The 24,809-nt window shown below is 53.8% G+C and overlaps 2 protein-coding genes across 3 annotated transcripts in view; one reads left to right on the top strand and one right to left on the bottom strand.

The window, feature by feature from the left end:
* Nucleotides 1–24,209, bottom strand: RBPJL (recombination signal binding protein for immunoglobulin kappa J region like). 2 transcript variants are annotated; one of them, XM_068912745.1, is made up of 12 exons: nt 24,031–24,209; nt 14,739–14,814; nt 7,299–7,424; nt 5,380–5,450; nt 5,127–5,242; nt 3,194–3,368; nt 2,596–2,733; nt 1,795–1,904; nt 1,402–1,542; nt 882–1,037; nt 654–757; nt 1–498 (listed from the first exon to the last, which is right to left on the bottom strand). In XM_068912745.1, exons 1-12 carry the CDS (start codon nt 24,050–24,052, stop codon nt 225–227), a joined length of 1,509 nt encoding a protein of 502 aa, XP_068768846.1. In that variant the 5' UTR covers nt 24,053–24,209; the 3' UTR covers nt 1–224. The 2 variants fall into 2 exon arrangements, with proteins under 2 accessions (XP_068768846.1, XP_068768845.1); XM_068912744.1 differs by lacking the exon at nt 7,299–7,424 and having other exon boundaries at nt 2–498; nt 24,031–24,151.
* The window catches only part of MATN4 (matrilin 4), a 22,924-nt gene continuing 12,754 nt past the window's right edge, over nt 14,640–24,809 (top strand). The window contains exon 1 of the mRNA XM_068912743.1: nt 14,640–14,782. The gene's annotated coding sequence lies outside the window, so the exon portion shown is untranslated. The remainder of the gene's footprint in view (nt 14,783–24,809) is intronic.

The following is a 24,809-nucleotide window of genomic DNA, read 5'->3' on the forward strand; positions in this document are numbered from 1 at the left end:
AAGAGTCCTTGAAGCATGATTTATTGATGCTCCTCTATGAGATTTCACCAGGGAGAGGTGCTGTCATTAAAAGAGACAATTAGCAAATCAAAATAACACGGTGGGCAGCTGATGGGCAGCGAGAACCTTTGGCAGGGACCACCTCGAGCCTGCTGAGCACCCCGCAGGGATCCTCTCCGCTTCCCGCAGGCTGCCTGGTGCCAGCAGCCAGGGGCACCAGCTTGCTAGCTCTGCATGAAGAGGTGGAAGTTGGTCCTGGTGAACTCCTGGTGAATACTGTCAAGTAACTTGTCCGAGTCCTGCGGGACGTCTGAGAGGACCGGCTGCCCTGGGAGGAAGCTCTGCTCTGGGGTGTAGGTGAATGTGAACGAGTTGGAGTAGATGAGACCATCGTCCCTGATCAGCAGGAGTGGGACCGTGATGGGATATCGCAGCCACCTCCAATCACTGCCAAAGGCAGAGACGTCAGGGACAACACACACCAGGGATTTGGGACTCCTGGGAAGGGCACAGAGGAGGAAAAAGAGCATTAACCCAGGAGGAGCCCCCATGCAGCCCTGCACACAGCAGCTGGCGATGAGGTCTGGAGTTGCCTGGAGCTCAAACCTGGCTTTTGTTCACGGGCTGCTTTCTGGCTGCTGTTACGGCTTTACCTGTACATCGTCTCGGCTTCCACGTCTCCAAACCAGACCTTCAGGTGTGCATGGAAATACTCGCCCTGCACCTCCAGCATGGCCACGTCCCCTCCACCCGTCAGCTGTGGCGAGCAAGGCGTTAAGGGGGTGGCGCGTGACGGCCTCCCGCTCCTGCCAGATGCCCTGCCCGTGCTCCGGGAAGCCGGGATGCCCCTGGACCATGTCTCAGTGGTGGCCCCTGCCTACCTGCAGGGCGGTGATGAGCGGGACGGGGCTCACGGGCTCCCGGCTGCAGGCCAGGCTCTCGCTGAAGGTGTACTCCACCGTCTCCGTGCCGATGATGGTCCAGCAGGAGCCATCGTTCAGCAGCTCCCGGTTCGCTTCCTTCGGGCAGGGAGAGGCCTGCGGGGAGGGTCACAGCCCCAAACGGGGATGGTAGAGCACTGGCAGCCCAGACACCCGGGCTCTGCCCTGGTGCCCGGGTTTTGGCATGTAACTCTGTGCCTCTGCAGCTCCAGCTGGGGGTCATGATGCCTTTGCAAAGGCCTCAGTGCTCCCCAGTGACAAGGTCCCCGCAGAAGCAGGTAGGACGGAGGTTGATGGAGGTCTGCAGTGACTCTTAGCTTAATTTGGAGGCCGACCCTCTTTACTGGAGACCTCTCCCCTCCCAGAAAAGTGCTCCCCGGCAAGCAGCGGGAGCAGAGGAGCTCAGGGAGCAGACCTGGAGCACCCCGCGGCAGTTCGCGCCCCTCTCGCGCCGCGGTACCTGGAACTGGATCACTTTCTCCGTGGAGAGACACAGGTACATGCGGTCACTGCCCTGCAACTGGAAGGCGCACTTGTGGAGCTGGGAAATAGGCTCGTCCACATCCAGCATGGCACACTGCTTGGTCACCTTCCGGATGATCTGCCGGGTGGCAGGCAGCCGGCTCAGCCGGGACGGCGCCTCGGCCTCCCTCCTGCCGCCGGTGAGGCTGCCCTCCCCGTGTGGCGCCCGCGCAGGCTGGGAAGGCCCTCGCCAATGGAGGGAAAGCCAAGGCACGGGCATGGCGAGGGATGAAGCTCTTGCTGTCCTTTGCAGAGCTCCCCAGCTCCAGGGAAACCCGGGAGCAGCGTCCATGCTGCCGGCGCCGAGCCCCTGCGGCGGCGGGGGCCTTACCAGGGGAGGCAGGGTGACACCGGTAGCCGTGCAGATGAGCTGGACCACTGAGCCGTAGCGGATGTACCCTTCCCTGAGCGGGAACTCGCTCCGGGCGCAGCGCTCATCAGCTTTGCAGGAAGGAGAGAGGCAGCGTTACCGCCCGAGCCCCTAGGGAGCCCGTTCACCCGCGCTGCCCTGTCGGAAGAGGCGCCGGGTCTGAACGTGCTCCTGGCGCTTTCTTGCTGCGGTGCTCTCTAGCTCTGCAGGTGTGGGCGACAGCGTCTGGAGGGAGCATTGCTCGCCCAAGGGGTCAGCAGGGGAGCAGGACTGGGATTTGGCAGCCCGCAGGGACGCTTCCCTCCCAGGAGAGAGGAGGCGCCGGGAAGGGCGATGCTGCTGGGCCTGGGCAATGCTCTGCCGTTCAAGGAGGTGAACCTCCATGGGAACCAGTGGGGCCAAAGACAGCCGTGCTATAGCACCAGCCCTTGTTGGCTGTGCTGGCCATTAACGCGTGTTTCTATCTGCAGCCCTGCTCTTTTCTCTGTTTTACAGGTGAGACAGTGCGGCTAGGTGACATGGCCAAGGTCACACCAGGAATCCTTGGCAAAGGTGAACTCTGAGCCTGGGTCCTTCCTTCCCAGGCTAATTCCTGACCCCCAAAGAGCTGGATTTGCAGGTGGGAGAGCCAGGGCTGCAGAGAGATGCAGCTTGGCTTTCTGACCAACCCGAGCCTGCTCGGCCTGGCGCACTGGGCCGGCTCCGCAGCCTGGCGGCTCTGGGCACAGGGCTGGCGCTGAGCAGCCCCGCGAGGCTCCTTACCCAGGTGGAGGGTGAAGGCTGCCCACTGCCTGGCGCTGGCGATGAAGGCTCCCCCCTCGACGGAGAGATAGCGGGTGCTGACAGTCTGGGAGCGCAGGCGGTTGAAGAGGGAGACTTTGGAGCCCGAGGAAATGCACACTGCGGGTGGGAAGCGGGCTGGGTTAGCACTTGCCAGGGCTGAATGTAGCTTGAACTACCGCTGTTTCAGTCGAGCCCATGCAGGAGAAGTCACAGTTAGGGGTGTAACCACCACTGAAGGCACTAGCACTTCCCTGCTGCCTTTCTGTCCATAGACGAGCCAGCCAAACTGGGCTTTGCAAAGCTGGGGGCGAAGCCTGCAGAGTGGCGACCATACTGGCAGCAGGGCACTATCAATCACGGTGGGCGAACCCTTCAGAAAAGAGACACCGGTGCACCCGGATACAGCCTTTCTTGGGAGGACACCAGTGGGTTTTGGATCCGGCCTGACTGCTCGAGCCCAGCGAGCATCCCACCGCAGGCTTGCGCCTGCTGTCCCCTGCCATGGAGCTGGGCACCCAGGGAGGAGGGGTGCCCAGCGCCCTCCCGCCGCCCCGTGCGCCCGGCCGCCCCTACGCACGGTCCGTGTTCTTCAGCGACTGCTTCTTCTGCGAGGGTTTGGAGATGACTTTGATGAGCTTGCTGTGGAAGGTGCCGATCTCCTGCCCGTTGCTGAAGAAGAGCTTCAGGACCAGGCGGAAATGCTTGCGCTTGTCCGCGTCCGAGATGTAGAGCGCCTTGGCGCAGCTGAAGCCCTGCGGACGGCAGAGAGGTGCCGGGGAGGGAGGCCGCTGAGCCCAACCTGGGAGCACCTTTCCTGCAGCCCAGCTCGCCCTTTGCTGAGGACGGGCGAGATGAGCTGCTCCTGCGAGCCCAGGCCAGGAGCTTGGCTTGCCCCACGCCGTGCTCAGCGCCCAGGAGCCAGCCTTCAGCTTTCACCTGTGAGCCTTCACCTTCCTCACCGTCAGCCCTCGCGTCCCTCGGGGCCGGCGGCGCGCGGGGCCCGCCAGCGCGGAGCCGCGGCAGGAGCGGGGCTGGCCACCGGCCCCCCGCCTGCCGGACACAGCCGTCCCGTGAGGACATAATAGCGCCCATTCAAAAAGCCCCGGGTTCATTTAAAGGGAGAACCGATTGGCGATGTTATTACAGGTGCGATGAAGAGCTGAGGATCGGCAGAGGCTTTATTTACACTTGGGGCAGAGAATTTCTAATGGAAATGAATGTTCACACGTGATTTATCCCACATAACAGGAGACGTCGCCCTGGGTTTACAGCTTCGCAGCCATCCTGGCTCTCCGTTCGGGCTGATACGCCATGCTTTAGCGGTAACTAAAGCACTGCGAACAAAGGCCCTTTCTGTAATGTTTCTGGCCCAACTCAGACCCTGCATTCTTCCGAGACCTGAGATAACGCTTTTTCCTTTTTTTCCCCTCTATCAAAAGACGCCAAATCTCTGCTCAAGCTCTTGAAGTTTGGGATCGACTGGTGTTTTCTTTAGCTGTTTATCTGCAACTGAAAGACTGGCTTTCATTTTGCGATAAGCAACACTGTGGTTCATGGGGAGAATATAACGGGCTGAGGAAGCCATGTAATTTTTGGCCCGTTGCCCACTACAGGGGCTGCAGACCTTACAAGATGGTGATGAAGAAAGACAGGTTTCTTTGCAAGCCCCGGGGAGCTTGGCTGGCTGCTCTGGCTGCCGCATGTGCCACAAAAAGACGGCAGAGCAAGCAGGAAGAGTGATTTATAGAAAGGAAGAAATGCAACATGCTGAGGAAGATGGTGGGGAGCAAGAGCATCTTCTGGCATGGAGCTGCTGGGGGGCAGCAGCAAATATTCAAATGGCTCGAAGCAAGCAGAGCTGATGCGTGCTCCCATCCGTGCGCGTCCTGTGCGGCTGCGGCTGCCCGCAGGCAACAAGATGCTGCGGCAGCGCTAGCCCAAGGCAGGGGACCTGCAGACAGTAACGGCAGCGGAGACGAGAACCAGGTATCTTTAGGGTGAGTCAGGCCAACCGTTGGCCAAGGCACACCACCCCCGAGCAGGTCCTCGGGACACTGGGAATCGCCTCCATGCTGCAGGGAGGCTGAGAGCCCCTGCGTGGCTTAGGCAGTCAGGTGGCCGTTAGCCTGGGGCGTCCCCACCGGGGGTAACCATCCTCGAGCACCCTACAAAAACCAGCTGTGGTGGGGCTGGCGGGGGACACCCTGGGGCAGAAGTGGTTGTCTTGCCCCGTGGCCCTGCCAGCAGCGCTGCGTAGGAGCCGTCTTCTGACCCTCCCTGCACTGGCATTGATCCCCAAAACACTGCGCCTCTCCTAAGAGCTGTTGCTGAAGATGGACCATGGACCCGGCATCCTCGCACGGACACCGGAGCAGCGAGAAGGCGACTGCTGCCAAGGACTCCTCGGCCTCCAGCCCCCGCGGCTGCAGGGGAGGGCACGGAAAGCAGCAGCCTGGGGTAAGCGCAGGGTCCGCGGGGTGCGAGCACGCGGCGGGAGCAGCGCCACTTACCTTCGAGTCCGGCTGCTCCTCGAAGCTGAGCTTCTGCGTCTCCAGGAGGCTGCTGCCCATGCTGTCCAGCCCCATGTACCCACACACCTGCAAACTGGCCTCTCCTAGGTCCCTGGCTGCAGGAGAGGGGGGAAACGTGGGGATTAAAGAAAAGAAAAGAAACAGGATAGCTGCTAACTTTCCCCTTTGCAGAGACAAGGACAGCTCTGCACGGCACAGAGGCGGTGGCCCTGGGCTGCCACCGGGTGCTCACCTTTGATCTGCTCTTGCTTTAACTTCCACCCTGGCCCGGTCAGATAAACGCAAGGTGGGGGGCAGAAAAACCTGCAAAGATACGAGGATATTTTTGTGACTGTAGCTAAACTCCCAGAGACGGCGCTTAGCCGGGAAGGGCGGCTTGGGGGCTATTGCACGGCGCTGCTGAGACCGGAGACCTTCACCCGGAGCAAAGCCGCCCCCTGCCAGGTACGTGGCCTTGTGGGGACGGGCTCGGGGAGCAAAATATCAGCCCGGCCAGTAGCTCGCACTTAAATGCCACTAAGGCAACTGGGAAAGCTCTGGCGGCCAGAGCGCCGGCCGGGCACGGGCAGCCGCCGTCAGCCCGCGCAGCGACGGGACCGGGCAGCCTGCAGCAACTACGCTCTGCTGAGGCAGCGTTTTCAGCCTCTGCGCTACAGAGCAGCCGCTCCTGGCACCTCTACAGAGCCGGAGAGGTGCGATTCCTCCGGCCGTGGTGTCCGGCCCCCGGCCCAGACATCCGCGGGCAGCTGCCACATCTATGGGGGGCCCCTGCGGGCTGCCCCGTCCCGCGGCACGGCCCCGAGCGGCGGCGAGGGCCTACCCCTCCCACCCGTGTGCCAGCCTGGAAGGCAGCGCCTTCGGCAGGTTGGGAACAGAGGCCACATTCACGGCCAGCTTCGGAGCCCAATGCAAATAAATCTATATCCCAAGTTTTGGAAACATATTTTCCTATGTTTTATTTGGGTTTCCACTGTCTTTGCACTCGTGTGAATGGTGCAAATTCATCCTCTAGAGATGCTATGTAAAACGCTAGCACTGGAAACACCCCTGCAGGGTGGTTTGATATTTCTGGGTCCTAAAGTCCTGGGATAAGGGCTTATTTAAGCAAATCATCTACGGAATGGGGCCCTGACCTTCCAAAGTAAAGGAAAACCAGCAGCAGTGCCTTTAAACCTTAACCTAGGAGCTCTGGGCTGGTTTGCCCTTCTTCTTCAGACTTGGCATCTGTTTTCCATGCTCATCCTCTGCGCTGCACCTGAAGCAAGGGAAGGGGCTGTCTCCTAGGCTTGGGCACACAGTGCCTTCCCTCACCGGCTGAGCTCACTGGGACGACTAGAGCTCCCCGGCTGGGAGACCTGGTCTGAAATAAAATCTTTGCCTATTGCCCAGCCATACCAAGAGGAAAGCTGGATGTGGGTACAGATTTTGTAGATATACTGTAGCCAGCTTAGTGCTGTCTTTCTGGGGGTGTTTGCATCTGGATGCAGTTAAGCTTTAGAGGTAGAGCTTGTCTCCTCATAGCCTCTCCCAGCTCAGCAATAACAGAGGGTTATTTATATCACAAGGGTTAACGGAGGATTAATTACATTGCAGTGCCGTGATCTGGAGCAATTTTGGAGCTTTGAATTGACCAGAAGAACCTCAAGGTGTTCTTGCAATATGGGAAGTATTTCCAAAAATAGCAGCTTTTTGGAAACCCTGGACACTGCTGGAAATGTCCCAGTCACTGATGTGGTCTGTCCGATTTTAAGACAAGATTTCCAGAACACCAATAACACTAGCCTTTCCTCTTCAGCGTCTTCCTAATTCCATTCCTAAGGGGTAAGATTCAAACAGTTTCCTTTCTTCTTTTACTTCATCTTCTCTCTAATCTCTAGTACTTTAAGGGAGGAATCTAACCACTAGTAAACTCTGACTCAGATCAGTGCACGGGAGAGTTTAATATGCCTTCTTATGTTATTAAATTCATGCAGGCTGAAAGACAGATTGGGATGCAAAGAGGTCATGGGTGGATGGAAAGGGCTTATGTTATGTCATTTGCCTCATGAGATTAGAGAAATCTAGCGAGGTGAAAATTGAGCTTTAGGTAGTCGCTTTTGGAAGTGGCCTTCTGAACACAGAGCTATCTAAGAAGCTGGAGACATCTCCTACCTCTTTTCATTGCCGTACGACTTTTGTGCGACTTTCGCATGCAGTATCAGGACTGTCTGGTCTGCCGGCAGCTGCAGGTACCTACGCACGCCGTCCCGAAGCAGGTCAGTTTGGTATGAGTTAGATCTAAAAAACAGTGGTCCCATAGCACTAGTAACACCAGACCTGGGCTCTGCGCCTTGATAACAAAATAGCCCTGTGCTGAGCAGAGCAGTCTGGATGCTGCCTAATCTCTTTGCTCACTGCACCACACAGCTAGACCTAGAATAATACCCAGAACATTTTAAAGGTCATTTTGAGACAAGTGCTCTCCCACCACTTGTGTCCTCTCTCAGGTCAATGACTTCTGTGGGGAGCTGTCATTTTGGTGACCCTCTGTCCAGTGTCCAGCCTGATGGCACAAGGAAGGAGAAGAGGAGCCAGCGTTTCTGTTGGAAAGGCCTGGAGGTCACAGAGCATCTCTGCTGCTGTAAGACCAGGGTCGTTGCTTAAAAAAAAATCACGTTTGGATAACTAAATAAGCTGCTTCATCAGTTTTCGATCAAACACATGCAGGGGGCTATGCTCATAGCTTTGAAACGCTTCTTTCTAGGACTTCCAGCCGCACAGGGTGGTGGCAGTGCTTTAACTGAACGTTAATGTGTTTCTCAGCCTGATGTAGTCACCTGATAAGTTTCTGTGTGTCTTTTTGATGAATCAGGGAAACGGATGCTGCGGAGCAGTGAGCGCATTTAGGGAGCTGCCATGCAAACAAAAGTTGCTGTTTTGCTTCTGCCATAGTTGTTGGATGGAAATAGTTGCATTTTTCTCCCTGAGACCTAAAAAGTGGGTGATTTTGCTGGCTCTTCCTGCTCTACTGGCTGGAAGAAGTTCCCACACACTGGGCACCCAGCTCATACCTCTGCTAACCTCACAGGTTGGGTGCCGACAGTCTGGGGAGAGAAGAGGGGGGTCCCAGTTGCCCCCACTACCCTGCTCTGCCACACGGGACACTTGTGTCAGAGCAAGGAGACCACAGAAGAGGGTTGAGGGGATTTACCAGGAAGACCTTTTCTGGTGTTGATTTGCTTTCTCAGGAGGTGAGCTCATGCCCTATTGAAGGCCTCCTTAGCCCACCGAGTGCCTCTGAATGAGAAGACGTTAGAGGAGAGGAAAGGGGCAGCTGCCAGGACAGGAGCCCCTCAGTGCACCTGCTGACATTTGGCACATGGCAGCTGGGTACAGTCTGTAGCAATTGCTCCTGCCAACAGGACCCAGCTTGGCTGGTTATGAAAAAAGCATGAGCATGACTTAAACCTGAACTCAGTTATTCCATGTGCTAAACTTCCTTGCCTTGCTCCAAAGGGATGTTTGTGCCTGTTGATATTTGGGCCATGGCTCTCCGTTTCTGCTCTTCATGCAGAGAGGATGTTTTTGGGCGCACCAGGATAAGTAACAGGCAAACCAGATTTGGTTTCCTCAGAAGCGAGCGCTGTGAAAACCGGTTCCAGACTCTCCCCAATCTGCTGGGGTCACTCATGACCTTCTGCTCTCCACAAAATTATGGCCTCACCTCAGAGACAAACAGCAGTGGTCAAAGACGTTCACTACGAAAGCTCCCAAGTGGCTTCCCAGTGCACAGAGCTGCTCCTTGCCTCCCAAGCCTCATCTCCCCACATGACATGCCGCAGATGAAGGCTGTGAAGCACCAAGCAACAGCTGCAAATGCATTGCTGAGCCACCAGGAGAAAATGGCAGGAGGTGCTCAGAGGAGGAGAAGCTGTGAGGATGGGGGGCTTCAGCCCGTAGAGCCATTAAAAAGTCTCTGTACCTCTTAAACATGCATCACCCTAGCTAGAAGCTGAGAGTAACTGAGGCATAAGAGATCAGACATGTGCGGAGTTATAAATCTGGTGCTGGGCAGGACCAGCACCAGACCTTGCACCCCAAGGTAGCATGTGGTGAGCTGCCCACATTGCAAGCTGCCTCAAATCCTGGGAAGAGAAGCAACAGCCACTGCCAACCAAGCAGCCTTTTAAGAGAGTTCACCTGTCAGTTTTCCTCCTCTCAGTGCAACAGAGGCATTTTTAAAAGCCCTTTTCAGCTTTTTGTAACTGTGTTACAGTTAGCCTCAAACTTACATCCCTTCACTTCAGCCTTGCCAACTCATGAACAGCGCTGATGCTCTCCTGTTTGTACATGAAAGGCAAATGCATCTCGCATGCAAGTAAGTACTGACCCAGCGCCTCCTCTGATGGCAGGCAGTCCCACTAGGATCTGTGCTCCACAGATTTTCTCACCACTGCTCTGTTCAGTTATTACCTAGCTATATAGATCTCCTGTCCTTCTTGTTCTCCATGCTTTATCCTAGATGTGTTAGATCACCAGCAAGCATAAATCAACAGAGCTCCACGAAAATCACATTTACAGCTGGTGCCAGTGTCACCCATAGCATTACGTGCTGCTCTGCATCTGAGACATGAATGTTTTATGGTGACAGCAAGCCTGTTCCAGATTACGACCTGCAGAGCATGAACTGCAACCAAGTCCAGCCCCAGGAGACAGCCTGGCCCACCAGCTCTCCATACAGCAGCTCTCTCCGGGCCGTGTCGCTTGCTCGCTGCCAGCAGGCAGTGCCTTTGCCAGCCAGTTCTGCCTAAGGCACCTGTCGGATCACCCTGGAAAGCTCCCCCAGCTGGAAAGCTGTGCCAAGGCTGGATCTGTTCCCTCTGACCCTTCATCATGAGGCAAGGAGATGCCTGCTTTCTGTCTTGGTGGAGCACCATGAGCACCTTAAAGGTGAGGTTTTACCACCTGGTTTCCCACCAGTGCACTACCAAGGCAGCACTGGTTACTTCATCTTGCTGAAAGGCTTAATTTCAGCCTTTCTGTCTACTTCATGGTTTATACCCTTGCACAGCTGAAGATCTCTAACAGGAAAGCTAGCTAATCCTCTTCCATAACAGCAATATCATGTCTATCTCACATGGCAGTAGTGACCTTGCTGCCACGCAATTTTGCAATGTAAGCTTTGATTGGCCTTAGACACTTTTCCATTCTATCTGCAAAAGTCTTTTTGGCAGCACTATTTCTGATCATGATCTGGATACATATTGGTATGGACCATGGAAAAGGTTGTCCATTGGCCTGACCTCGTCTGTTCTTTTGTGTTAACACAACACAGTGAAAAATGAGAATAAATCATTGCTGGCTCCGTCCAGTAGCATTTCACCCTCATTTTGTCAGCGACAGTGAGCATAGCACAGCGGAGAACCAGGCTAAGGCCTGCTGTTTTTCATGGTGGGTCTCATCCTCCAGTATTCAGTGCAAAATGAGGAGCATATCTTTGGGTCCTTGTTACCTCTCAGCTGCAGGAACATATGCTGCATCCAGAGAGCGTGGCCCTAAGGAAGGGCTCAGCAACAGATTTGTGCCGTCCACCAGCTCCGAAGCACTCGCCGGCATCTATCTGCTGTCTCGGGATCAGCCAGGCAGCACGCTCCCTGCGGAGCTGCTGGGTCACTCCTCCCAGATGGCCGACAAGCAGAGGCAGGTACCGTGGAGGTGGCAACCACGGCCGCCAGGAGAGGCCTGGAGCCTGCTAGGAAAATCTTCAGCTTTTCTGAGAAAATGCCCGTTGCCAGCCGGTGGCAACGCAAGGACGAGGTACGTACAGGCAGCTGCTCCCCCGGCCAAGACTTTACCTGTTGCAATGGCAGGGTAAGGAAGAGGCTTGTACCGAGGCGAGGCAGAGGCAGGGAGTGTTCAGGTATGAACAGCCAAAACCTGGGGATTAAGATGTGTGCTGACAGCACGGCCAGCAGCAACACCTGCTCCGCAGACCCTCCCACTACGCTGGCTCGGGGCAGGGCCGGGCTTGTGCAGGTATCGTTGCTCCCTATCAGCAGTACGTAATACCAGAGGCATGTGGGTTACTGCACAAAGCTTATTAAAGAGCCTTCTGGAGTAATTATGCACATGCTATTTACTACTTAAAATGGGATTGTATGTGCCAAAGGCAAGTAAACAGACCCTACTTCTTCAGATTTGATGCCTAGCCGGATTAACCATAATGACTACTTAGATACTTGGGGTTTTTTTCTCCTTGTCCTTTCTCTGCAGCCATCACTTTACAAATTTTGGGGCTAAATTGTCTCAGTGACGCACTTCTGAACAGTGCTAACCATTCTGACCGTGGAGGCGACCACCCAGCATCCGTCATCTGGTTTAAATTTACCTTCAGTAAGTCAAAGGGCTATTGCTAAAGGAGCTCAATATACCTACTTGGCTCTTTTTGGCACCTACAGGCTGTTCAGAGTTACAGGGAATTATTCACTCCTTCTGACATTTATTATATTAAATTATTAAAATGCTTTGATTGTAGTGCAGTGTTAGTTCAGTGCCGTGTTAGCAGCCCTGCATGGGCCGGGCTCTCGGAGCTCGGGCTAAAAGCCTCCTTTTCAGAGCCTGAATTCTCAGCTGGGAATCAAATGCTTTTGCACAAAGTTAGGTATTATGTGGAAGCAAAGTGAGAGGCAAGGGGTGGGGAGGCATTGCCTCCCTCAGCTCTGCGGGCCGTGACCTCTTTGCTTAGCTGGTTTCTGCAAGCCCTTTCTCCCTCCTTAAGCTGACAGCATTTGCCTCTGAGGGTGTTTTCCACCTTTTGGAACAGTCGTTTCAGGAATAATTCAGGAGAGGGTGTGAATGCAGTCTGAGGTGCATCTCCCCAAAGGCAGAGATGTAACAGCAGCACCCAGACCCGGGTCACCCGCAGGTGTTCGCCAGCCTTGGCCATATTGCTGTGCAGGGCCTTCGTTCACGCGCAACGCAGCAGATCTGAAGCAGCGACTCCTACGCAGTCCTGGGTGGGTATGTCACGAACACCCACTACCATGCTCACCGCTCGCCCTGCACGTGCCATCTGCTGATAGCAGAGGCCACGCACTGGCACTCCAGGCTGCTGCAAGATCAAGGAAAAGCAGCGCCCTGTGCGCTTGTTGTGGGAGACGCAAGGTTTGACCGCGTCATTAAGGGAGGACTGTTTTACATGGGAACTCAGGGAACCCGCACAGGGGCTGACAGGCCTCGGCGGGGTTAGACCCTGCAGCCACATCACTGGTTTTAGGAGAGATGACGTTTGATGCTGAAGCTGAAAATGAGCCATCATCTTTCAAGCAGCAAGGGCGAGCTGCTCCGTGAGGCCGTATCAATCAGTGCTTTGTCTTACGTCCAGCCGGGAAATACATTCTGTCTTCTCCTGTATCCCCACGGGGTTAGGTAACACTGTGCATCACTGCGTATCTCCTGCCGTACAGCTCGCTGCAGCCCTGCGCTTCCCACGCTTCCTGCTCAGACTGGCTTCTTGTGTCACCTGCCCTATCACAGGCATCACTCCTATATATATTAAAAACAGGGAAATACAACAAAGGTGCCTTTTTAGCTCAGTCCTCCTAAGCTGTGCTCCTGCAGCTTCTTCGTCCCCTGCCACTGGGTCGCGCATCCCCACTGACCCAGGCACGCTCGCGGGGCACTGGGAGGGATGTACGCTTGCCTGGTCCCACATCACCTTCTCCTTTGCAAGGGCAGATCAGCAGGGCTTGTCCCCACCAGGCAATTGCAAGAGCAGAAAAAAACATTTTATTAAAAACCTTTATATACTGAGAGAACTGTGCTGCCTTCTGCACAGCTTTCCAGCAGTAGCTCCAAGACTGGTGCGTGCTGTTGGCTGACGCTAACCGGCTCAGTCTGTGAAGGAAGCGATCCAACTTTCTTGGTCCCCTTGGAAGCAAAGTACCTGACTCTGAAGATCAAAATATGATCCTCTCAGCTATTGTTTGGGGACTGGGTCTTCAAACCGTTGTTTGTGCAGGTAGCTTGAACTCATGCTAACACTATCAACGAGTGCAGTTGGCACTGCATTCAAGGGCAGAGATTTTATTTTTCACTTCTCCCCACCAAAGGAGCTGCCGGTTTGCCTTCTGAACTCAGCTGCCCCGCAGCTTACTGGAGGCTTGCTGTCACAGAGTGCAATTGTTCTTCCCCGTGGTTATGGAAACTGAACGTCCTAATAAAGAATACCCATTTTAGAGGTCCGAGTTATATTTTGTACTGAGCAGGGGAGTAAATGCCTGCCGTGCTCCTTGGTATGGAGTCAATGCAATGTTTATGTAAAAGGAAAAGCCATTAGAAATCACAGAAATGAGAAGCCTGCAGTTTCTGGCTTCCTTGATTTTTCAATACCTCCTTTAATCCAGACCAACCCACCCCACAAGCTCTTGTATATGCATGGGTATTTATAAATCCTATATTTTTGTCACTGCACACACAAGTGAAATTCAGCCTTTTCTGGGCTTGGGGGATTTATTGACCACACCAACAGCAAACACCAGACTAGAACAGGAAGTGCGAAAAACGCGCCCCTCCGAGCTCAGTGGGGGGACGCCGGCCACCCGGGGTAGCTTATCTCGAGGGATGTTCCTTACTGCCATTCGACCGCCCCAGCAGCACCGAGGCTCTCAGAAAAGCTGAGTAGCACAGTACTGTCTTGTCTACTAGACAAACACAAATAACGTGTATGGTGAACTGTAGCCTCCCTTTTCGTGCTCCTCCTGTAGTTATTTATGTCAGTGCAAAGTGGGAGGAAAGCATTATTAAAGCAGGCAGGAATCCTTCCTGCCACCAGCATGTTCATGGGAGCGCTGAGAAGAGGTGCGCGGCTCGGGAAGGTCCGTTGTGGCACGCCAGCGAGCCCCTGCTCCCGTAGGGCACACCAGTTGGCCTCCCTGCTGGAAGCTAGACCAGAGGCTCTGAAGTCCTCAGTGCTCTGGTCTGTGACTGATTCGGAGGCACTTTCCCACTCTGTAACCATTACCTGCAGGGGTTCCTAAACTCCCAGCTCCTTGTAGCCCAAACCGAAGGATGCTCTGCGCTCAGACTGTCTTTTCCAGGACCTTGGGAGTTACAGGGTTCCCAAACGCACTCTCACGGCAGGTGGGGGGCCGGGGGGAGGCCTCTCCCCGGCCGTTTAAGCCGCTGGCAGAGGGAGGCTGCGGAGCCGGGGACAACCGCTCCGCTGAGCTAGGCGCCGACGGCACCTTTCACGGGTGCAGCTCCCCCCTGCGCGCGGCTCTCCCGCGCCCCGCGGGCACCTGGGGGACACGGGCCCCGCGGGGTAGGTCGCGGGGCACCCGGCCGCCCCCCCCCCCCCCACCCCGCCCCGGGCCGCCCTTCCCCGGGGCCGCAGGTTCGAGCCCCCGCGGCGCCGCCGGGCGCGGAGGTGGTGCCCGCCCCGCCGCTCTCCTTCCTTCCTTCCTTCCTTCCCTCCCTCCCTCCCTCCTTCCTTCCCTCCCTCCTTCCCTCCCTCCTTCTCTCCCGCCGCCCCGTTAAATGCCGCGCCGGACCCCGCCGTCGGGTAGCGCCGCCGCCGCCGAGCAGCACCGCGCAGCACCGCGCCCGCCGTACCTGGCCCAGCAGCGCGGCGGGGACCGACTCCGCGGCCGGCCCGGGTGAGTGAGGGGCTCCGCGGGCGCCGCCGCACCTGGCGGGGGAGGGGAGGGAGGTGAGCCCGAGCCCGAGCCCGAGCCCGAGCCCGAGCCCGAGCCCGAGCCCGAGCCCGGCGCTGCCCCGCCGGGCCGCCAGCGCGCAGCGCCGAGCACGGCGGCGGGGCTCGCCGCCCGCCGGCAGCGGTGCCGTCCTGCTCCGCCTTCCCGGTAAGGAGCCAAGTGAGGTGCCCCCCTAGAAGGAATAGAAAGCGAAGGCAGAGAGGGAAAAGTGGAGCTTTTGACACGGGTTTTGCCCCACAGGTGCGGGCTGGAGCCTTTCTAAGGTTTCCCGTCGATGCGTTCCCCAAGTCGGGCCTGTGTTGTGGGGCTGGCGGTTGCCCTGCCGCCCCAGCACGCTGGCCTAGAGCGTATGTTGTTAGTGGAAATAAGCAGGCATGTTGCCCTGGGGGAGAAAGTTGCACCTATCTGGAGAGTGCAAACTCTTCCCAGCTGTTGGGATGGCTCAGTTTGCAAACTGCGCCTTCACCTTTTGCTTAGCTTTCGGGCAAGTTTCTACTGATACAATTGAGGATCTGTTTTAGCAGAGGACAATAAGGTCTGATGCACCTGGGTGAAGCATACTGAGCAATATGAAATCTAGATTGTGCAAGAAGATGAGCTTAGATGCATGCCTTAAATCTATTATGCACTGCTTCTGTAGTACTGGCAAATTGAGTCTGTGCATACTCATAAATATGTTTGCATAAGCAATCACCTACCTTTGGCTTATAATCCTAATCATTTCACAGGACAAATTAGCTTTGGGCATATTTGGCACAAGCAGTTATGTGGAAAACTTGTCTGGAAAGTCAGATTATTCTGTGCGCATCGTATTTATGCTAAGATTCAGTATTCCAAACTAAGTGGAGTTAAGCAGATATATGCTCTAACGGTATGTGCTCCACTGGGTTTTTTCCCCTTGTTCTGCTGGCCGGCAGGAGGACTTGCTCTTGGGTCTCAGCTGTGTTATTTGCCACCAGGACATGGCAATATGAACAGCAGAGTTAACTCCAGGGAGAAATTTGGCCTCATTTGAAATACAAATTCCCATCTGGAAGGTATGCAAGAGATCTTGGTATTTGTAGTAAAATGACACTTCACATCTAAGCAGACAGGGTATTGCTGCATCCAACTGGAAAAAGCTGTTGTTCATTTTTGTGGAAGCTGCTCTTTTTCCTTCTTTTTTTCTCTCTCTCCAGAATTAAAAAGCATTTTATGAGGTTAGTACACGATGGGCTTTGCTGGAGATGGTAGCAAACGTAATGAACGTAGCCAACAAGGCAGCCTATTGTATGCCGCTTGTGGTTGCAGAAGATGTTTGTGCTCTGATTGCTCTAACGCAGTATTTCCCGTGAGGCTGGCAGTAGGGGTTAAAGGTTTTCAGGAGAAGTTTTCGTTTAAACAGTTTTAAAGTTTCCAATAGGAGCCCCTTTGTTAGCTTTCTGAACAGTGTGCCTGCCTTGTTAAAAATCGGCGCTCGTAAAATGCCATTTACAAACGCTTCATGAATAGGGCTGAAACACATGGGGAGAGAGAAGTAGTGTATGTATCTACATACACATGTGAATTACAGACAAACTCCACCGTGAGGGAATAAATGGGACCTAGGAAGGAAAATGTGACAAAAAAGTGATTGAGTTGTGCTTATAGAGAAACTTAGAAAAAATGAGCTGTTGCCAAAGAAATGGTCCCTTTTGTGCCAGATGCCACACACATGTCTCCTCCAGCCGTGCCGAGAGGCTCAACAGCTCCTAGGACTCATCGTTAGAGTAACTGTGCTTTCTCTACTCTGAATCCACCAAACAGTAGCAAATTGATCACTTGGGTTCAGCTCACTTTAATGGCACTTGAGCAGCCAGCAGTCAGAGCTGCCACAAGGGCTTCATTGAGAGGTCAGGCGCAGGAACCCGGAATTTGCACTTCTTGTTGCATGCTGCGGGCTGGCAAGAATGGCCCCGCTATAGATCCTGGCAGCGCAGGCATAGCTTTAAGTATCGAGTAACGCTTTTAGCAGTTAGAAGGGTTCTGTTCCCCCTCCCATCTTGGCTGAATGAAGAGAGTTTAAAAATAGCTCCCTTAAAGAGGAGGGTATAGGCATGCGCTCAGGAGGTTTTGCAGAAACTGTTGCACAGCTGTGGCCCTGTTTCCCCACAGGGTACCCTCCGGCTTGCTGCATCTGGTCCCGCGTGTGAAGCTTTTCTAATTCTCGGGTGGCTCTGTCCTTCCCAGCATTTTTTGCTGGAGAGAGGATCCTTCTTCCCCAGCAAAATTCTGTTTGTGCCCGTATCCCTCTTCTGCCCAGACTTCTTCCTTGCTTGCAAGCTCTTGTTTGCATACATGAATCTGTCACTAACTTGGTCCCTCTGGTGCACGTTAGTGGAAAATCCACAGGGAGCAGCTCTGGTCCATTGCAGAGAGGTCACAGTAACTTGGTTTCTATCCAGACTTCAGCCAACCTGTCATTTGGCTGTGTCATGCTGCTTTGCTCATTGACTGCCTAGATACAAGGATGAGAGTCTTCGACTGTGGTCTGTGGACCCCTAGGAGTCCATGGTCTACAACAGGAATCAACAGAAGCAGATCTCTTGCCAACAGAACCAATCCACTACACAGGAGTCTGTCTCGTCTGGAAAATTATCAGAGGTTCACAAACTAAAGGGAAAAAATCCTGCCTTGGATATTCACAGCTCCTACACTTGAAGCTGCACTTGGATGACTTCCCCACAGTGTCATGTTAAATATCCCCCTTGTTCTTTTCTTCCTCCTCTTCTTTTCACAGCATTTTGCTTTAGTTCTAAGAGTACCAGCCGGGAACAGAACCACACAAAACGTTAGTCTGCCTTCAAATGCTGGGCAGGAATCTCACTTCTGTTCCTCCATTTTTTTTCTCCCTTCTGAACCTCTTGTGTCAGTCATCAAGACAGAGGGCAGGATAAGAATGGCTGACCCCTGCCCAGACTGACTACCTGTTCTCTAAAGCACGTCTGTAGATTCCCTGTACTGTCCGAAATGCCTTATTTCACCCGGACTAGGTAGTTCCATGGCTTCCTCCTGGGACGCAGATGGGAAAGCCAGCACAGGTCCCAGCTCTTCCACAGGCTCCCAGCAGTCTTGAGCAAGTGGCTTTGACTCTCTTGGCCTCTGCCAAGAGGCCTCTGCCTCATCCTGCACTGTAGGACTCTTCTTGAAGAGCCTTGTAGGGCCTGAAAGCCTCAATGAAACAACCTCAGATTGTTCCCTGCTCTCTCCTGGAAGCAAAGAGCTTGTAGGTGGCTTTGACAAGGACTCGGTGAACACAACAGAATTAGATGAGTTCAGCTACTAACACAGGTTGATTTTAAAAAGGGCTAATTTCACATATGTGTGATGTTCAGGTCAAGTGGTCCTCAATCATGGCCTCAAGTGCTGCTTTGAGGCCCTAGAGAGACACCAGTAGGAGGTTTCCGTCCATCTGTGTGCCATCCATCTGAAGAAGCCAGGGTGATGTTTTTGTGCTGAGATGTGAGGTCCCCCAAGGCGTATGCTCTTCAGCATGGTCAGAAGCGAGGTCAGAGTCTGCTGCGACACGGATAAGTTCCTTCTGTGGCTCATCTCCTGTGGGCTGAGGGCATCCTGCTCCCTGAGACAGCAGCTCTCCTGCGGTGCTGTTAACAGAAGGTTGTAGCAGAGCCTTCAAGACCAGCAGCCACAGATAAGGATCCCAAATGTGGGGAGCCTTTCGTCTTGCACATGGCTAGAAAGTGGTGACTGTCACACTGTCACTGTTCTGGTTACGTGAGAACAGTTTCCCTGGCTGCCGTTGGGATTCTCCATCTGAAAAGTATCTAGGTAAAGAATTTAGTGTGGTTTTTGCCTTGCAGAGGCAAAAGTCTTTGCGTGCTTTTCTGCAGCAGCCGCGCACTCCTCATTTTCTGCTATTTCAATTATACTCCTAGCGGGGTAGGGTATACTCCTAAAGGGGGCAGGCAGAAGAATATTCTCCTGGCATATTTCTTTATGCCAACACTTTGAGTCACATCTGCTGAGTGAGAAATATGATACAAAGATTTGGAGAAGGAGGTCAGGCAGCAAATCTATGATTGTGGGGCTAAATTAGCAGGCGCTCTCTGTGGTTGTTTGTGCTGTGCAAGCTCTCTCAAGGTCAGCTGGGGATTTTGGCTCAAGTGGATTCAGGAGAAAGATGTCCTGCAAGTGACTATCACTCTCATTGCTTCTTAGAGATACTGGCCCTGCTGCATCAGCAGCTCAGCTGACAAGCTCTGCACCAACCTAGGAACCAATCTGGGCCACTTCCCTTTCCTTTGTGGCTGAACATGCATATTTCTGGGGGAAAAGAATGTCCTACAGCACCTTCCTCCCAGAACAAGAACTTGGGCCATTGATTGCTGTCTCAGCTTTTGGATGGCCCAGAGCTCTTTTCCTCCAACATTTGGAGTCTCTTGGCCCAGTCCAGCTCTCTTCCATGGGCTTCTTTGTAGATGAGCATTTGTTTTCTGGAGAGTCAGTAAGGTGGGTTTGTTTTCCTGTTGATCACTTTTCAGCAAAATCCAAAAGTATTGCTAGATCCACCTAGTTTTGTTAAAATATTGGATAGGAGGCACTGAGATCAAAGTGTTTGAAAATTGTAATTTCTCTCAGGAAAGCTGCTTTATTAAGATAAGGTTGTTTCATCTGACTTTATCCAATTTCTTCTCTTTTTACACTTTCTTATGACACTTTAGTGCTTATGTTAGATTCTATTCTGTTGTCTTTATTTTGACAATATCAAAACAAAATGTTCCAACAGCGTAGAAACAACATGATGTGATGTTACACCAGCAAAATATCTTGATGCTTCTAATATTACTTTCTCCTCCCTGTGGTAAGTTTTGAAATTCCGAACTTGTTCCTGTTTGGAATGCAAACCACACTTGTGTCAGAATTTCATGTGGGGCTGCATTTCTTCTTTGTGGTGGTTTTAGTTTTGCTAGTTTGGGTTTCAGGTGCCTTCTTTGCTAGGGTTCGCACATGGAACCTCCCGGGGAAGTCTCAGATGTGCAGAAGGTGCTCCTGGGGCAAGGTTGGTGCTCATCATCCCCTCAGCATTTGCAAAAGGTCAGTCAATGATGCATTGGGAAGCTCAAGGAGTATTTGACAGAACAATAAGCGCGTTCTTGGATATACCCCATCTCAGTAGAATTTGCTGCTAAAAGCAGCCAGGGAGCCTAATTGAAGTCAGCAACTGCATAGTGCTGTGTTTGAGCTTAAAGAAAATCCACAAAGTCTTATCTTGTCCTTCCTGCTGGAGTTCCTGATGCTCTCCCAGAACAACCACGTTTCTCCCTTTCCACTTGGTCCTTTCTGCCCCAACAACCAGACCTGGCAAGAGCAGACGCAATTGGGGCTCAGTTTGCCTCTTGTGTAATTCAGGGAAAAGGTGCAGTATAAGGTCTTCGTTGGGATGGAGAAGAGGAACGGAAGAAGAACAAAGTGATCCCACCAGCCCTTCTCAAATAGAGGCAATCCCTTGACATGAGGGGACTAATTGACCACCTGATATTTCTCTCTTTGCTATATCCTTGCCATCTTTTAATTTCCAATGTTTTTGGAGTCTATTCTTATCAGCTGTTGCTGCAGTTGCCCAGGTACAGTCTGTTTTAGTGCAGAGGCTGGCTAGACAAGAGGCTTTCATCCTAGCTGAGTTGCAGAGCGCTGAGAGATATTTTAGGAGTAGATCAGAGGCAGAGAAAGACCTCAACTACTACCATGGAAAACATCTAAAAGGGACTGCTCTATCGGTACACCTAACATTTCCCTTCCAAGAGGATTTCCTATGTCATCTCGTATAGTATAAGCCTGTTAGGACAGGTACAATGCTAAGCCCATTTAGAATATGTTGTGAGACATACTTTTGTCTTTCACTCTGCAAACGGACAGAAACCTGTTTTCGTACCGTCCTCTCTGCTCGGGCAACCTGTGCTGTGCAGGAAAATGCTAACCCTAGTGAGCACCAGAATGAGCTGCGTAAAATGGGGAATTGGCCCTTTGTAGGGGAGCAGGGGGAGAAGCAAAAAATTCCTTTAGTGTCCAGCAAGGTTTTCCTGTTACAGCACTCCCACTGACTTGCTCCTGTTCGGTTTGAAGCCCTTATGTGCTGTTTGAGAAATACAGCCTTTGTTTTTAAACAGAGTGTCCTTCCAGGTGGCTCTTGGCCCAGAAAAGCTACCATGGAGTTGTAACCGGAGAGTACTGTGATGTCCTGGAAATAGCCTGCTCTTGTTCTCCCACACGTGTGTTTTGGAAGAACCAAGACCAGCCCTTAAAGGAAGGTTAGGGGGATAGTTTTATCCTCTGCCTTGCCCTTGGGCTGGATGCTCGTGCCATTTCTCTGGTCTTGGCATGCTTGTGCTTCCTGAAGCTTTCTTACTCTGAAAACTGTGCAACTGTCTTCACTCTCGTGATCTGCAGCTTGTCACTCAGTGGATCTGGAGGACCAGCCTTGAGACACTGGAGCTGCAATAGAGTGCAGCGTCAATGCTGCCTATAAAATGGTCCTGAGCATGCTCCCATGGGTGGATTTGGTATTTGTGGGCAGCAGAGGCACAGAAGGGTTGGTTAGCCTGGATCGCACCCCCAGGAGCTCTAAGTCTGCAGGCTGGGAGGCCCTGGAGATTTTGACTTGCAGGAGGGATCAGGCTTCAGATTTGATTAAAATCAATTTGGTTAAAGCGTGGGGAAAGGTGTGGGGAAGGATGCTGTGAGGACTGACAACCTCTGTGTTCGATAGAGACAGCATGCGATGTGCTATCACCCACGGCAGATGCAAGAGCTCTGCTAGGTATGGATCCTGACGTTTCCCCGAGGGTGCACGGTCAGGCCAAACAGGCTCCGGGGGCGTCCTAGGAGCTTCGTGTCAAGTTGCTTACAGAGACTTGAGAAGGGAGGATTTGGCAATGGGGAGGGCAGCCCCCTGCGCCGGAGGAGGCATTTGCACACCTTGCCTTGCAGTGAGCGGGACGTGCAAGAGCTGGACAAGCTCTGCTGCATGGGAGCAGCTCCGGGTTTGCGTTTTCCTTTCTTCTCCCCCTGCCCCCCCCACCCCATTTCAAGCCCAGTGATCTGGGCATCTGCACACCGAGTCTATCTGCAGGGAGCAGTGCTCCAGGGCTGGGTTCTGGGCTCTGAAACGGGGGTTGGATGTGCCCAGCAGCTATGGACAGAGTCTTGCACAAGCCCCGAGGCTGTTTGTCCAGGGCGTAAGGTAGCCTCAGGCTGCCCGAGACTTGCTAGATGTGTTGAAAATGGTGGGGCAGGAGATGTGCCCAAAGCAGGCCATGCCTGGCTGGGCTGTGAGAGCCTGGGGTGGGGTTAGTATGCCCTAGTTTCTGGCTTAGCCTTTGTGCCCCGGTGTCCCCTGCTGGGAAATGGGGAGGCTGCTCTGCAGGTGAGAAGTTCTAGAAAAATACAAGTATTACTATAACCAGAAAAGAGCTGAGAAACATAATTCCCCTTTGAAATTAGACTTCAGTCCAGAGAGTAGCCTTTGGGAAATGCTCGAGGGTGGATTCCAGCTCTGGGATAATCCTGGGCTATTCACGCAGCTTGCAAGCGGAGCATCCTGCCAATGTCTGGGCAACATGGCACAGGTCTCCTGGGGCTTCCACAGCAAAGATGTGCCTCTAGAGATGCCTCTCGATAGGCATAACTTGTCTGCAGCTTTCCAGCCAGCTCTGATTGCTTCCTTGCCCCCATGGCTGTGGCAGGTCACACTTCTGTCATCCTCTCTTGATCCTATGTACACTTTTCGGGAAGTCTGTTTCTCTCAGGAAGGAGAGAAGGACCTGAAGGATGACTAGCTGTCTCACCAAGGACAAATGCAAAGGTGTCCGCCTGTCCTCCAGCCTGAGGCCAGGTCTTGCTGTCCTGCTGATGTCTTGGCAGGTTTTTACCATGAGACAGGTTTTGAGCAGGGGAGTTGGTGTCCAGGCCCCTGAGCCCGTTTCAGGGCTCTTTGGCACCGCTGCTGAATAGCACTCAGGTGGGAGCTGCGTTATGGCCTGCCAAAACTGCCTGATTGGCCCTCTGCAAAGAAAAGCCCTGCAGTCAAGTGTAGAGCAAAGCAGGGTGTGCAGAGAGGTGGATGAGTCGCAGGAACAGCGTGTCTAGGGCTGCTCTGTCGTTGGCCCAGATTTCCAGGACAGAAATACATGCTATTAGCTGGTAGCCCATGCTGCATCAGTGCCACATGCCCCTGTGGCGCCAGCCTGCGGCACAGGCTGCAGGGCACCCCTGCATCCCCAGTGCAGGGCAGGTTGCTGTGCACGCTACTGCCCACTTCCTCCCTCGCTCAGGCACACCGCACATGGCAGCGCTCTGGGTCTGCTCATGCTGTGCCAGCCTGGTGCAGTCTGGATGTGTCCGATTAGCAGTGCGATCGGTCAGAGGCGTGCTGGCTGCATTGTGCTCCCTGCAACGCGCAGCGAGTCCTTCTCCTGGCTTCTTGCTTGTTCTGAAGGCAGCGCTACGGCTCCTGCTCCTGCAATGTGCTGAAGGTTTGCAAATTGCAGGCAAATGGCTAAAAACAGGCTTTTTCTTGCCTTGAACAAAAATCTTGGCTAAAGGCTGACATACCCAGCTGTACAGGATCTTGAACCAGGCTGCATCTGAGACCTGGCTCTGGTTCCATAACCATGATCTGGAACCTGCTGTTCTCCTCGTGACACTACAGTCAGGGCATTTGCTAGGTCCATGAATGCACTGCCATCTCCTGAGCCTTTTGCCCCTTCTCTTTCTCCATCTGCTTCATCCCCTTGCTCATTCAATATACAAAACACTCAAACCCCCTAATAACAAGGAGAGCACAGAGCAGATGTGCCGCCTTTCGCAGTGAGCCCTGTCCCCTGCTCCCTGCCATGCACTGCTGTGTTGGGTCGCCTCTAGGGGAGGATGCTCCCAGGTCCCTGACCTGCACGGCTGAGTCAGAAGAAGAATATTCAGAACATTTCTATTAACCTGTAGCCAGGAGAGAATTGCCAGCCAAGGAGGCTGCACTGAAACCCGAAGCAAGTGTTTTTTTTTTTTTTCTTCTTCTTCTGAGACTCAGCACTTGGCAGAGAATCCAGACAGACAGACATTTGGAGGAGCAGAGGAGGAGGCAAGCAAGCTGGGGGGCAGCCCGGGGGGGATCTGCGGAGGAGGAGGCACCGGTGCCCAGGGAAGACGTGCCGACTTACCCACTTGCCTTTGGAGATTCATCTCTGTGTCCTCCTTGTCCAAGATCACTGCGGGAGCTGAGAGATGTCTGAGGTCATTGCTGACCCTTCTGTCCCTTAGTTGTGGCTCTTTCTTCGTCACCCTCCGTGCATCAAGTATTGACCATCTCCAGCGGTGAAAAGCAAGGGACTGGCTTTCCCCTTGTGTCGCTTAGAAAGGTCAGGAAATAGTCTGAGACGTCCCTCCCGGCTCAGACCCCTTCTCACCCCCTAAGGGGCTGGGCTGAGCCCACAGCCCATCACTGCGGCTGCAGCGGCTCCCCCTAGCCCTGCCGGGAGCGCTCACCCCAGCTGAACCTCTCCTACTTTATAGCTCGGCTTTATCTCAAGGTCTCCCAGCGTTTGAGCCAGCGCTGTGTTTGTCTTGCGCTGCAGCACCTGCCCGCCAGCCGTTTGCTTCCCACCCGTTTGCTTCCGGCTCGCGGTGAGGGGAGGGAGCCGGGCCACCCCGCATAGCCGGGGGCCAGGAGCAGCCCTGGTGCCCCAGTGGAAGCCACCCAGCAGGGGATGGAGAAAGAGATGGGCCTGGCCTTCAGCCTCTCACTGGGCTTGGGGCCTCCATCCAGTCACCTTCTCTTCCATGTCCTCCATGGCTCTGCTACTGGGCGTTATGATTTGGGGATCGCCACAGAGGCACCCTCTCGGAGCCAGGGCACTGTCCTAGCCCAGGTCTCTGCTGCAAGGACTGGTGCTGTGTGCATGATGGAGCTGCTGTGCTGTACCCTATCTGGGCAACATTA

Source organism: Struthio camelus, chromosome 18 (assembly GCF_040807025.1).
Source record: "Struthio camelus isolate bStrCam1 chromosome 18, bStrCam1.hap1, whole genome shotgun sequence".
Lineage (NCBI taxonomy): Eukaryota > Metazoa > Chordata > Aves > Struthioniformes > Struthionidae > Struthio > Struthio camelus.